The sequence below is a fragment of the Salmo trutta genome, chromosome 33 (genome assembly GCF_901001165.1).
Source record: "Salmo trutta chromosome 33, fSalTru1.1, whole genome shotgun sequence".
In the NCBI taxonomy this organism is placed as follows: Eukaryota; Metazoa; Chordata; class Actinopteri; order Salmoniformes; family Salmonidae; genus Salmo; species Salmo trutta.
Genome location: NC_042989.1, coordinates 36,140,251 through 36,156,034, shown reverse-complemented (window position 1 = coordinate 36,156,034; position 15,784 = coordinate 36,140,251). Strand labels below are relative to the sequence as shown.

The window sequence follows — 15,784 nt, the reverse complement described above, 5'->3', positions numbered from 1 at the left end:
ACCTCCAGTAGATCCCAGAGAGAGTGAGAGAAATACAGTACAGAAACACTATTGACTTGAACCCCGCAAAAATATGACATAACCAGAGAGCACTTTGACTGATCCTCCACCTGCTTTTAATGAGGACAGTTTCTTCGATAGCAACCCACTCGTCAATAACACCTGACTGACAGCCAGAGAAGGCCATTGACGGGCGCCCTTTTCTGCTGAGGCAAACCTCAGCGCTGCTGCCAACCCACATCTCCCATTATAATAAGGAAGCTACGCCGTATAACTGGACTGTCCTGTCCCCCCCCCCCCCACACACAAAAAAAGAAACAAAATAGATCTCAACTGCCTATTCTGTACGTCTCATGGAGAAACAGACCAAGTGGAGATGATGTGTAAATAAATAAAATGGGAGTTCCATGGCAGTGTGCATGGTCAGCAAGCCCAGCTCACCTCCAGTCTGGCTCTGCTTGCCTGCCTGCCCCCTCAACTGCTAAATAAGTTAGAAACCACAGAGTCAGGTACATTTCCTCCTGCACCGCCGTCTGCTGAACGCCTTTAATAGCACCGAAGTACTGAATGGCCCCTCTCAAGATATATGATGCGTTTTGCAGTCCGGTTGTATTACGATAGCTAAAGTTATTGATGATGTTGTCAGATCAACCTGTCATCATGGCTGAGGGATTACCTGACAGTTTACTCCAAACAGGATGCTGGATTTACAACATCCACCTTCCACTCTCGGAAACACTCAACAGTTTGTCTCTTTTTCACAGTACAGGCATCTTTCAGTGACTGCCTCGTTTGTCTTTTTTTCAGAGTATCAGTCCATTCATCCATTTTCTCTTTCTTTTTTCTGAGTATCAGTACTTTCGTCTCCTCAGTCCTATTCACCAATACCAAGGAAACCAAAATGGCACCCCTGAATCACATTCTGTAACTATTATTATGAAACATCATACACTTCCATTAACCTCAGTAACTCTCCCACAATACAATCGTCCGATGTTTTTTGTCTTTTCTGGTGTTTTCCCAGCGCACAATGACAGGTCACTACTGAAATGACCATTGAGGCCCAACATAAGTGGGCCCAGAGTAAAGTGGCAGGCAGGAGGACAGTGAGATTACTTGAAGTGCAATCCCCCTCTGCAGCTGTAATATTACTTATCCCGTTGGGCCTATCCTCCATCCTTGCCTCACCCCTCCACACAAATGAGATTCTGCCATCTGTGCGTGGCAGCGGGGCAACGTGGCAGAGCTTGTAAACGTCTCTCCTTGTCACTGGAGGCTGGATGTCTTATCTGGGAGAAGCAGTTTGAATGAACCACCCCTCTTCCATCAGAGCAGCTGCACAGAGCGTATCAAGGCTATTGTCTGAGGAGTTCTCTGTTATTTTTGTCATCCTTGAAACCAGTGTAAAAGAACTCTGATAAAGGATCAGGGAGACATCTGTCTTCTATTCAACCATTATAACAGGAGTCTACAAAATCGCAGAAAAACACGGCTGTGGTGACATTGTAATCTCCTTGGTTGGTGAATAACAACAATATGAGTTATGTCTGTCTGTCTTATGTTGACATATCATGGGGTTACACTGGCACACCAGTTGTGTGATGTAATGATCATACAGTACGGTGAGCACTAATACAAAGTGGATAATATTTTAACACTTACTAGACATCCCACTACAGTATTCAACATTGCTTGAGGTTTTTAAAGACTAAGAGTCACAATCTTGCCACAAAGAACCAAAACAATACTTAGAATAGAATGGATGGATGGGTTTTTTCTTTGTAGGGAACAAAACAATTATGAGTGTGTGGTGTCAGTATTGCCTTTCCCTTTGGGTATTCTACCACCCTGGTCTCTAGCTGAGTAATGTCTGACCTGGGTATTCCACCACCCTGGTCTCTAGCTGAGTACAGCCTGACCTGGGTATTCTACCACCCTGGTCTCTCTAGCGGAGTACACCCTGACCTGGGTATTCCACCACCCTGGTCTCTAGCTGAGTACAGCCTGACCTGGGTATTCTACCACCCTGGTCTCTCTAGCTGAGTACAGCCTGACCTGGGTATTCCACCACCCTGGTCTCTAGCTGAGTACAACCTGACCTTGGTCTTCTACCACCCTGGTCTCTCTAGCTGAGTACAGCCTGACCTGGGTATTCTACCACCCTGGTCTCTCTAGCTGAGTACAGCCTGACCTGGGTATTCTACCACCCTGGTCTCTAGCTGAGTACAGCCTGACCTGGGTATTCTACCACCCTGGTCTCTCTAGCTGAGTACAGCCTGACCTGGGTCTTCTACCACCCTGGTCTCTCTAGCTGAGTACAGCCTGACCTGGGTATTCTACCACCCTGGTCTCTAGCTGAGTACAGCCTGACCTGGGTATTCTACCACCCTGGTCTCTAGCTGAGTACAGCCTGACCTGGGTATTCTCCCACCCTGGTCTCTAGCTGAGTACAGCCTGACCTGGGTATTCTACCACCCTGGTCTCTCTAGCTGAGTACAACCTGACCTTGGTCTTCTACCACCCTGGTCTCTAGCTGAGTACAGCCTGACCTGGGTATTCTACCACCCTGGTCTCTCTAGCTGAGTACAGCCTGACCTGGGTCTTCTACCACCCTGGTCTCTCTAGCTGAGTACAGCCTGACCTGGGTATTCTACCACCCTGGTCTCTAGCTGAGTACAGCCTGACCTGGGTATTCTACCACCCTGGTCTCTAGCTGAGTACAGCCTGACCTGGGTATTCTCCCACCCTGGTCTCTAGCTGAGTACAGCCTGACCTGGGTATTCTACCACCCTGGTCTCTCTAGCTGAGTACAACCTGACCTTGGTCTTCTACCACCCTGGTCTCTAGCTGAGTACAGCCTGACCTGGGTATTCTACCACCCTGGTCTCTAGCTGAGTACAGCCTGACCTGGGTATTCTACCACCCTGGTCTCTCTAGCTGAGTACAGCCTGACCTGGGTATTCTACCACCCTGGTCTCTCTAGCTGAGTACAGCCTGACCTGGGTATTCTACCACCCTGGTCTCTCTAGCGGAGTACAGCCTGACCTGGGTATTCTACCACCCTGGTCTCTCTAGCGGAGTACAGCCTGACCTGGGTATTCCACCACCCTGACCTGGGTCTTCTACCACCCTGGTCTCTCTAGCTGAGTACAGCCTGACCTGGGTATTCTACCACCCTGGTCTCTCTAGCTGAGTACAGCCTGACCTGGGTATTCTACCACCCTGGTCTCTCTAGCGGAGTACAGCCTGACCTGGGTATTCTACCACCCTGGTCTCTCTAGCTGAGTACAGCCTGACCTGGGTATTCTACCACCCTGGTCTCTCTAGCTGAGTACAGCCTGACCTGGGTATTCTACCACCCTGGTCTCTAGCTGAGTAATGTCTGACCTGGGTATTCTACCATCCTGGTCTCTCTAGCTGAGTACAGCCTGACCTGGGTATTCTACCACCCTGACCTGGGTCTTCTACCACCCTGGTCGCTAGCTGAGTACAGCCTGACCTGGGTATTCTACCACCCTGGTCTCTAGCTGAGTACAGCCTGACCTGGGTATTCTACCACCCTGGTCTCTCTAGCAGAGTACAGCCTGACCTGGGTATTCTACCACCCTGACCTGGGTATTCTACCACCCTGGTCTCTCTAGCTGAGTACAGCCTGACCTGGGTATTCTCCCACCCTGGTCTCTAGCTGAGTACAGCCTGACCTGGGTATTCTACCACCCTGGTCTCTCTAGCTGAGTACAGCCTGACCTGGGTCTTCTACCACCCTGGTCTCTAGCTGAGTACAGCCTGACCTGGGTATTCTACCACCCTGGTCTCTCTAGCTGAGTACAGCCTGACCTGGGTCTTCTACCACCCTGGTCTCTAGCTGAGTACAGCCTGACCTGGGTCTTCTACCACCCTGGTCTCTCTAGCTGAGTACAGCCTGACCTGGGTATTCTACCACCCTGGTCTCTCTAGCTGAGTACAACCTGACCTTGGTCTTCTACCACCCTGGTCTCTCTAGCTGAGTACAGCCTGACCTGGGTCTTCTACCACCCTGGTCTCTAGCTGAGTACAGCCTGACCTGGGTATTCTACCACCCTGGTCTCGCTAGCGGAGTACAGCCTGACCTGGGTATTCTACCACCCTGACCTGGGAATTCTACCACCCTGGTCTCTAGCTGAGTACAGCCTGACCTGGGTATTCCACCACCCTGGTCTCTAGCTGAGTACAGCCTGACCTGGGTCTCCTACCACCCTGGTCTCTAGCTGAGTACAGCCTGACCTGGGTATTCTACCACCCTGGTCTCTAGCTGAGTACAGCCTGACCTGGGTCTCCTACCACCCTGGTCTCTAGCTGAGTACAGCCTGACCTGGGTATTCCACCACCCTGGTCTCTCTAGCTGAGTACAGCCTGACCTGGGTCTTCTACCACCCTGGTCTCTCTAGCTGAGTACAGCCTGACCTGGGTCTTCTACCACCCTGGTCTCTAGCTGAGTACAGCCTGACCTGGGTATTCCACCACCCTGGTCTCTCTAGCTGAGTACAGCCTGACCTGGGTATTCTACCACCCTGGTCTCTCTAGCTGAGTACAGCCTGACCTGGGTATTCCACCACCCTGGTCTCTCTAGCTGAGTAAAGCCTGACCTGGGTATTCCACCACCCTGGTCTCTAGCTGAGTACAGCCTGACCTGGGTATTCCACCACCCTGGTCTCTAGCTGAGTACAGCCTGACCTGGGTATTCCACCACCCTGGACTCTCTAGCTGAGTACAGCCTGACCTGGGTATTCTACCACCCTGGTCTCTCTAGCTGAGTACAGCCTGACCTGGGTATTCTACCACCCTGGTCTCTCTAGCTGAGTACAGCCTGACCTGGGTATTCTACCACCCTGGTCTCTCTAGCTGAGTACAGCCTGACCTGGGTCTTCTACCACCCTGGCCTGAGCTGCCTCTAGTCCTTCTCTCAACAGACTGATCTCCTGCCTTGGTAAAACATCTGACTCCCCCTAACTAACCACAACTCCTTGCACACACACGTGCGCGCACACACACACACACACAGACACACACACAGACACACACACAGACACACACAGACACACACACTCTCTCTCTCTCTCTCTCTCTCTCTCTCTTCCTTCCCAATGCAAATGTGGAGCTTTCAGTTATCCGACTTAGTGTGCTGTCAGAGCCCAAGACTGACTCCACTGACTCCACAGACATAAATGGATCCCCTCTCAAAACCTGCAGCTTATATCCGTCCCGAGGTGCCAGCAGATTTCTGCACACAGACGATCCGCTTTGGAGAGGGCATGACTGTGAAATAAGATGCTACAGCTGCAGTAGCAGTGGCCTCGTCAAGTTACAGGTTCATCTGAGCCTCACGTGGAATGAAAATTACTTTTTGGGTCAGGTACCCGCAATTCTGTTAGCTGGCTGTCTAGAAACGTTGTTTGATGACAGACATTTGTGACAGAAAGATGATTAAGGCGCATGAAGCCAAATGAACTTCAGATCGTACTAATGACCGTACAAACATATTAATGTAAACCATTAATGTAGCGAGCCATAATAGATCACATATGGTCCAGCCCCATTAGAACAGGACTCACAGCTTCTTCTAGATGGAGTCTGAGTGGGTGCTTGTCCGACGCAAGAGAAAGGGGTGGGTGGGTTATAAAGTACATGGTTTGCTCTTCTCTGTCGAATAAGTCTTTCTAGTCCATTTGAGGAGGTAAAGTAGCATCACAAACATCCAAGAGTATATTACAGGAGCCTGGGTCCAACACATCATTACATAGGAATCAATAGAAGAGCGTGCTGGTCGACACGTTGTCTTTTCCTTTTCCTCGCAAAGAAGATCACTACAGGGAACATTTCTGGGAGCACTACAGGGAGCACTACAGGGAACACTAGTGGGAGCACTACTGGGAGCACTACAGGGAGCACTACAGGGAACACTACAGGGAACACTACAGGGAGCACTACTGGGAGCAATACAGGGAGCACTACTGGGAGCACTACAGGGAGCACTACAGGGAGCACTACAGGGAGCACTACAGGGAACACTACAGGGATCACTACTGGGAGCACTACAGGGAGCACTACAGGGAGCACTACAGGGAACACTACAGGGAACACTACTGGAAACACTACTGGGAACACTACAGGGAGCACTACTGGGAGCACTACAGGGAGCACTACTGGGAGCACTACAGGGAGCACTACTGGGAGCACTACTGGGAGCACTACAGGGAGCACTACAGGGAGCACTACAGGGAGCACTACAGGGAGCACTACTGGGAGCAATACAGGGAGCACTACTGGGAGCACTACAGGGAGCACTACAGGGAGCACTACAGGGAGCACTACAGGGAACACTACAGGGATCACTACTGGGAGCACTACTGGGAGCACTACAGGGAGCACTACAGGGAGCACTACAGGGAGCACTACAGGGAACACTACAGGGATCACTACTGGGAGCACTACTGGGAGCACTACAGGGAGCACTACAGGGAGCACTACAGGGAGCACTACTGGGAACACTACTGGGAACACTACAGGGAGCACTACTGGGAGCACTACAGGGAGCACTACTGGGAGCACTACAGGGAGCACTACAGGGAGCACTACTGGGAGCACTACAGGGAGCAATACAGGGAACACTAGTGGGAGCACTACTGGGAGCACTACAGGGAGCACTACAGGGAGCAATACAGGGAGCACTACAGGGAACACTAGTGGGAGCACTACTGGGAGCACTACAGGGAGCACTACTGGGAGCACTAGAGGGAGCACTACTGGGAGCACTACTGGGAGCACTACTGGGAGCACTACAGGGAACACTACAGGGAACACTACAGGGAACACTACAGGGAACACTACAGGGAACACTACAGGGAGCACTACTGGGAGCACTACAGGGAGCACTACAGGGAACACTACAGGGAACACTACAGGGAGCACTACAGGGACCACACAGGGAACACTACAGGGAGCACTACAGGGAACACTACAGGGACCACACAGGGAACACTACAGGGAACACCAAACAGTAAGCCTGTGTTTCTTTTCTTTCATTTTCCTCATTGTCCCCCGAGGGTCGAGGGTCGTTATATCCCTGTACCAGATAGTCCTTCACTGATTACACACACAGCCCTGCGGCAAGGCTATTAGTGGGGAATCAAACACACACTGGTGATATTTAGTCTGAATACACCAGTTTACAAGCATTCTTCACACATTCAATTAAACAATACATATCTGATATGACCTTTTAGAATGGATACTACCTTGGGTAATTTATTAAGACCTGAATTCTAACTTGAGATATGTGTGAATGTAACTTCAGTGTTTGTGCAAATCTTCCATTGACCTCATTGTGTGATTGATGTGAAAGTTTGGCCCTTGGATCATCCTAGCCAGGATTTTCCTTGGGCTACCTAAGGAATATTTTGGTAATATTTTGGGAGCTTGTCCGGTATAAATGGCAATAATTGAGGGCTTATCTGAGATCAACCTATTACCCTACACCTCCAGGGCCTTACCTCGGACCACAATGGTGGTAGACTTCTTAGCCGGGTTGCCCACGTTGTTGCTGGCTACACAGCTGTAAACGCCTGCTTCTTCTATGGAGATGGCGGGCAACGTGAGGGTCCCTCCGTTAAGGACGCTCTTCTTGGGCAGCTCGTCCGTGCTGTGCACCCAGGTGAGTGTGGGTGTGGGATCCCCCCCGGAGGTCACACACACCAGGGTCACGGTCTGCCCGGGGTTCACCACGATGGGGTCCTCCACCAGCAGCTTAATGGTGGGGGATGCTGAAAACACAAGATTAAAATAGAATGCATTATATTTGTATTTATTAGGGATCCTCATTAGCTGTTGCCAAGGCAGCAGCTACTCTTCCTGGGGTCCAAACACATTAAGGCACTTACATTAGATATAAAACAAAAGATAAAACATTACATCATATAACACTATTACACCACTACATATCTACAATACAAAATATATAATACCACCATAAAACAATATTATAATGTACGTGTGTGTAGAGTGCGTGTGCTAGAGCTTGTGTGCGTACGCGTGTGTCTGTACCTGTATGTGTGTCTCTTCACGGTCCTTGCTGTTCCATAAGGTGTATTTGTACCAGTTTTTTTTGTCAATGTCAATAAGTGATCTCGGGAAAAAACTGAATTAAAATCACCCACCAGCTACTCAATTAGGTTCTTTAGATGAGAGGTATGAAAAGTGAAACTAGAATTAGTGGCGGAAGCAGGGAGGTAGCTCCACCCTCTCTCTCTTTGTGGGTCTCTCTATGGGCCAAATGTCCCCTCCCCTTCGAAATTCAAATGCGCACAACTGTGAAATCTGTACAAATAATCAGGGACGATAAATCAGCGGAACAATTGTTCCTCGTTATTTGTCACATCCCACATTACAATACCATTTACTGTATGTTACGTACCTCTGTCCCTGAGAAATGTGTCAATAGTCAACAAACAAGTCAATAGGTACTGTAATTGCTGTAAAGTGAGTAGTATTTACCTCTTAATGATGCTCTGAAATGGTACCTTTGTCACAACGTCCAATCTGATAGAAAGTCAATCATATGACTTTTCTGTTTCCTGAAAACCAATATCCTAGCTAACATTTGGTTCTATAGTGTAGCTATATAGTTGGTATTAGGGTGTAAGCTCATAACCCAGCTAACACATAATGTTCTGAGAACCATATGTTTCTTAGAGCATGGTGTGAGCATGGCTGTCTTGTGGTTATTTTGCATATAACCTTCCCACAGGGGTCTGGGAATGGTGCAGGATAGTTGCTTGGCTTTGGAAATTGTTCCGTGGGAATTTCAGTACTTCCGCATAACGTATCATACAGGTTTCCTCATGTTCAGAGAATGTTCAGAGAACCTTAAGAAACATTGTTCTTTTGTGGGAATTTCAGTACTTCAGCATAACGTTTCCTACAGGTTTCCTCTATTTAAAGTAATGTTCTCAGAACATTCAGAGAACTTCCTTCTGTTGGAATTTTAGAAAACTTTAGTAATATTCAGAGAATGTTCTAAGAATGTTCATTCCATTCTCAGCGTCAACAAAACTCTCTATCCTACATCCTGTTAAGTGTGTTCAGGTGTGTTCACTTGATTTAATGAGTGCTTGTTACCTTTAAAATGAGGTCTGTTTGAATAAACTACAATGAACAGCTTTGCATGAGTTAAGAAAAAGGATTGCTAGCTCCATCCTTGTGGCCCAGTGGACTAATTCCATGGATAGAGAACAGAAGATCATATGTTTAAATCTCACTGACACTGTGGCACAATAAAATATATTTCCATGTGTCCCATTAATGCTTGGAGTTCAAAAGAGTTAAACTAAGCTAGCAGTGTTATTAAAAGTCTTATTGAAACATTCAGTGAACATTTTTAAGGAAGTATTTCAAAAATCTCCAAAGAACCTTTCCATTTCATTTAAAACATTCACAACATTTACAGAATGTTCTCAGAATTTCCGTTCTCAGAATGTAAATAAAACCTCATAGGAAAACTTTCAGGGAACCATAGTAAAACGTTCTCAGAACCTTTTCTGTTACATTGTCAGAATGTTTAAAAAACGTTCAGTTTTACCGGTCAGGAAACGTATGGCTTCATTCCCAGAACTAATGGAAAACCAAAAATGTACATTCCCACAACTTCCAAGAAACCAAATGTGCAGGCTGAGATATCCATAGGCACATGGCTTCTCCATTCCTAGTAGTGGGATACATGTCTATAAAAGCATGGCATAAGCTAGCCTGCTGACGTACACTGTAAGTTCAATCAATGTGGTTAGCGGGGTAAAGGGCCAGAGCAGGAAACCTGCAGGGCGGTGTATTAGGACCTTTATCATTATTGGTCTTATGTGTGGCTGAAGCATCACAGAGAAAAATGCAGATCGCAGAAGGGCCAAAGGTTATCATTGGGGAACAACAACAGGCGTCGAGGGAGCCACAGAGCAGCGCTAGGGGCCCACGGGGTATTTACTTAGGAATATGGAATATACAGTGCATTCTGAAAGAATTCAGACCCCTTGAATTTTCACACTTCGTTGCATAAGAGCCTTATTCTAAAATGTATAAATATTTTTTTCCCCTCATCAATATACAGACAATACCCCATAATGACAAAGCGAAAACAGGTTTTTAGACATTTTTGCAAAAGTTATTAAAAATAAAATAAACAGAAATACCTTATTTACATAAGTATTCAGACCCTTTGCTATGAGATTTGAAATTGAGCTCAGGTGCATCCTGTTTTCATTGATCATCCTTGACTGGGGTCCACCTGTGGTAAATTAAATTGATTCAACATAATTTGGAAAGGCACACACCTGTCTATATAAGGTCCCACAGTTGACAGTGCATGTCAGAGCAAAAACCAAGCCATGAGGTCGAAGGAATTGTCAGTAGAGCTCCGAGACAGGATTATATCGAGGCACAGATCTGAGGAAGGGTACCAAAAAATGTCTGCTGCATTGACAGACCCCAAGAACACAGTGGCCTCCATTATTCTTAAATGGAAGAAGTTTGTAACCACCAAGACTCTTCCTAGAGGATACCCCAAAAAGAAGCTATGGATTACAGGCAACATTCGCACTGAGCTAAAGGGTAGAGCTGCCGCTTTCAAGGTGCGGGACTCTCTCTGACGAACCATCAAACAGGCAAAGCGCCAACACGGGACTAAGATTGAACCGTACTACACCGGCTCTGACGCTCGTCGGATATGGCAGAACCTGCAAACTACTAGACTACAAAGGGAAGCACAGCTGCGAGCTACCCAGTGACACAAGCCTACCAGATGACCTAAATCACTTCTATGCTCGCTTCGAGGTAAGCAACACCGAGGCATGCATGAGAGCATCAGCTGCTCCGGACGGCTATTCTGGACGACTTTAAACAGGTCAACATTCACAAGGGCGCTGGGCCAGACAGATTACCAGGACGTGAGCTCCGGGCATGTGCTGACAAACTGGCAGGTGTCTTCACTGACATTTTCAACATGTCCCTGATTGAGTCTGTAATACCAACATGTTTCAAGCAGACCACCATAGTCCTTGTGCCCAAGAACACTAAGGTAACCTGCCTAAATGACTACCTACCCGTAGCACTCACATCCGTAGCCATGAAGTGCTATGAAAGGCTGGTCATGGCTCACATCAACACCATTATCCCAGAAACCCTAGACCCACTCCAATTTGCATACCGATTCACAGATGATGCAATCTCTATTGCACTCCACACTGCCCTTTCCCGCCAGGACAAAAGGAACACCTAGGTGAGAATGCTATTCATTGACAACAGCTCAGCGTTCAACACAATGGTGCCCTCAAAGCTCATCACTAAGCTAAGGATCCTGGGACTAAACACCTCCCTCTGCAACTGGATCCTGGACTTCCTGACGGGCCGCCCCCAGGTGGTGAGGGTAGGTAGCAACACATCTGCCACGCTGATCCTCAACACTGGAGCCCATCAGGGGTGCGTGCTCAGTCCCCTCCTGTACTCCCTGTTCACCCACAACTGCATGGCCAGGCACGACTCCAACACCATCATTAAGTTTGCAGACGACACATCATTAAGTGATCACCGACAACGACGAGACAGAATAACAACCTCTCCCTCAACGTGATCAAGACAAAGGAGCTGATGTTGGACTAAAGGAACAGGCCCCCATTCTCTTCGACGAGGCTGCAGTGGAGCAGGTTGAGAGCTTCAAGTTCCTTGGTGTCCACATCACCAACAAACTAGAATGGTCCAAACACACCAAGACAGTCATTAAGAGGGCACGAAAAAACCTATTCCCCCTCGGGAGACTGAAAAGATTTGGCTGTACCGGTAACCCCTGTATATAGCCTCCACATTGACTCTGTACCGGTACCCCCTGTATGTAGCCTCCACATTGACTCTGTACCGGTACCCCCTGTATGTAGCCTCCACATTGACTCTGTACCGGTACCCCCTGTATATAGCCTCCACATTGACTCTGTACCGGTACCCCCTGTATATAGCCTCCACATTGACTCTGTACCGGTACCCCCTGTATATAGCCTCCACATTGACTCTGTACCGGTACCCCCTGTATATAGCCTCCACATTGACTCTGTACCGGTACCCCCTGTATATAGTCTCCACATTGACTCTGTACCGGTACCCCCTGTATATAGTCTCCACATTGACTCTGTACCGGTACCCCCTGTATATAGTCTCCACATTGACTCTGTACTGGTACCCCCTGTATATAGTCTCCACATTGACTCGGTAACAGTACCCCCTGTATATAGTCTCCACATTGACTCTGTACCGGTACCCCCTGTATATAGTCTCCACATTGACTCTGTACCGGTACCCCCTGTATATAGCCTCCACATTGACTCTGTACCGGTACCCCCTGTATATAGCCTCCACATTGATTCTGTACCGGTACCCCCTGTATATAGCCTCCACATTGACTCTGTACCGGTACCCCCTGTATATAGCCTCCACATTGACTCTGTACCGGTACCCCCTGTATATAGCCTCCACATTGACTCTGTACCGGTACCCCCTGTATATAGTCTCCACATTGACTCTGTACCGGTACCCCCTGTATATAGCCTCCACATTGACTCTGTACCGGTACCCCCTGTATATAGTCTCCACATTGACTCTGTACCGGTACCCCCTGTATATAGTATCCACATTGACTCTGTACCGGTACCCCCTGTATATAGCCTCCACATTGACTCTGTACCGGTACCCCCTGTATATAGTCTCCACATTGACTCTGTACCGGTACCCCCTGTATATAGTCTCCACATTGACTCTGTACCGGTACCCCCTGTATATAGTCTCCACATTGACTCGGTAACAGTAACCCCTGTATATAGCCTCCACATTGACTCTGTACCGGTACCCCCTGTATATAGCCTCCACATTGACTCTGTACCGGTACCCCCTGTATATAGTCTCCACATTGACTCTGTACCGGTACCCCCCTGTATATAGTCTCCACATTGACTCTGTAACGGTACCCCCTGTATGTAGCCTCCACATTGACTCTGTACCGGTACCCCCTGTATATAGCCTCCACATTGACTCTGTACCGGTACCCCCCCTGTATATAGTCTCCACATTGACTCTGTACCGGTACCCCCTGTATATAGCCTCCACATTGACTCTGTACCGGTACCCCCTGTATATAGCCTGCACATTGACTCTGTACCGGTACCCCCTGTATATAGCCTCCACATTGACTCTGTACTGGGACCCCCTGTATATAGCCTCCACATTGACTCTGTACCGGTACCCCCTGTATATAGCCTCCACATTGACTCTGTACCGGGACCCCCTGTATATAGTCTCCACATTGACTCTGTACCGTAATACCCTGTATATAGCCTCCACATTGACTCTGTACCGGTACCCCCTGTATATAGCCTCCACATTGACTCTGTACCGGTACCCCCTGTATATAGCCTGCACATTGACTCTGTACCGGTACCCCCTGTATATAGCCTCCACATTGACTCTGTACCGGTACCCCCTGTATATAGCCTCCACATTGACTCTGTACCGGTACCCCCTGTATATAGCCTGCACATTGACTCTGTACCGGTACCCCCTGTATATAGCCTCCACATTGACTCTGTACTGGGACCCCCTGTATATAGCCTCCACATTGACTCTGTACCGGTACCCCCTGGTATATAGCCTCCACATTGACTCTGTACCGGTACCCCCTGTATATAGCCTCGCTACTGTTATTTTACTGTTTGCTTTTTTTATTTCTGTACTTATCTATTGTTTACCTAATACCTATTTTTTACTTAAAAATTGCACTGTTGGTTAGGGCTTGTAAGTAAGAATTTCACTGTAAAGTCCACACCTGTTGTATTCGACGCACGTGACAAATAAACTTTGATTTGATGTGATAGAGCTGGCCGCCCGTCCAAACTGAGCAATCGGGGGAGAAGGGCCTTGGTCAGGGAGGTGACTAAGAACCTGATGGTCACTCTGACAGAGCTCCAGAGTTCCTCTGTGGAGATGGGAGAACCTTCCAGGAAGACAACAATCTCTGCAGCACTCCACCAATCAGGCCTTTATGGTAGAGTGGCCAAGGCACATGACAGCCCGCATGAAGTTCATCTTCCAACAGGACAATGACCCTAAGCTCACAGCCAAGACAAAGCAGGAGTGGCTTCAGGACAAGTCTCTGAATGTCCTTGAGTGGCCCAGCCAGAGCCCGGACTTAAACCCAATCAAACATCTCTGGAGCTTTGCAGCGACGCTCCCCATCCAACCTGACAGAGCTTGAGAGGATCTGAAGAGAAGAATGGGAGAAACCACAAATACAGGGGTGCCAAGGTTGTAGCGTCATACCCAAGAATACTCAAGGCTGTAATCACTGCCAAAGGTGCTTCAACAAAGTACTGAGTAAAGGGTCTGAATACTTATGTAAATGTGATAATTTGCAAAAATGTCTCAAAACTGGTTTTTGCTTTGTCATTATGGGGTATTGTGTGTAGACTGATGAGGGGGAAAAAACAATTTAATACATTTTAGAATAAAGCTGTAACGTAACAAAATGTGGACAAAGTCAAGGGGTCTGAATACTTTCCAAATGCGCTGTATAACCCCGGAACATGAATAGAGGTGTCCCCTAGGGGAACTTGGAGAGCAATCAGGGGTTAATGTAGAGCCATCTGGCCAATGGAAAGGACAACTGCTACTACGCAACCAAATCTAAATCTCAGCTAAATCTTCCCACCTCAGGAGAAGGTAAGGAAGGATGGGGCCTAATCAAGTGGCCCTAAACCTCTTAAAAGTCACAAATTGTGTTTCTAGTGTCAAGTACCTGCAGTCCTTTTTAAATTACAGTCACTTAATTTGGTTGTAAATTGAGACACCTGTCTCCTTGCTACAGATTTACCTGCTGTAATGGAGAGGTTGTGGACAAAGCCGAGATGAATTGACTATAATTAAGAGAGACAACGGGTGCTTATCGCTATTCATAGCGGAATCTGTGGATCCTTGAAGTTTGAGTGCTAAACAATACGAAGCAGGGTTCTCAGCCGCCCCAAAGCTTTACCTGTTTTGTTGGAGAGTTTGAAGAGGACATTCTTGTTGGCGATACCACACACATTCCGGACCGAGGCGATGCAGCTGTAGTTGGCGTAATCCTGAGGTCGAAGGTTCTTCAGCTTTAGAATCTTGGTCTCCCCCTGCAACTCGGAAAGAAACACAGTGTTGCACCGCCTTGTGCTGCACCGCCTTGCTCAGGCCTCTCGCTCTTAATGTGTCTTACAAAAGGGTAAGACAGCAGTGGTATTGACCTCGTCTCTTCATCTCACACACATCAAAGAGCTTCCTTGGCAGCGTTTCAACAATGAGCTCATTCCCCGTCTTCAAACGAGGAGTATTATCTTTATACCAAGCTTTCCAATTCATTAAGTTCATTAGCTGTCTATTTGGATGTGCTTGAAACGGTGCGCTTGGAACAAATGTTAAGATGCCTACATGTGCTATTAATACCCACATAAATGATTTTACCAACAACAGCTGTTTTGTCTGATCTCGTGTATACCTCCATCTTTGTGGCACTGGCAACATACTTCCAATATGCTACTTATGTTACTTATGTTCTTAATTAAAGGCATGCTCCAGTACTTGGGCGACTAGTAAGTATTTTTTAACCCTTTACACTCGTACCCATATACGGGTTGAAAATGGCATATTTGGGCACTGATAAACGCCTATAATGGAACGCGGTGGCTGTACACCAACA

The 15,784-nt window shown here is 47.7% G+C and overlaps 1 protein-coding gene across 1 annotated transcript in view; it reads right to left on the bottom strand.

Moving 5' to 3' along the window:
* LOC115172913 (MAM domain-containing glycosylphosphatidylinositol anchor protein 2) overlaps positions 1–15,784 on the bottom strand; it is a 207,437-nt gene that overhangs the window by 98,396 nt on the left and 93,257 nt on the right. The window contains exons 5-6 of the mRNA XM_029730776.1: positions 15,089–15,221; positions 7,530–7,799 (exon numbers count right to left, since the gene is read on the bottom strand). Coding sequence (XP_029586636.1) covers positions 7,530–7,799; positions 15,089–15,221 — 403 coding nt within the window. The remainder of the gene's footprint in view (positions 1–7,529; positions 7,800–15,088; positions 15,222–15,784) is intronic.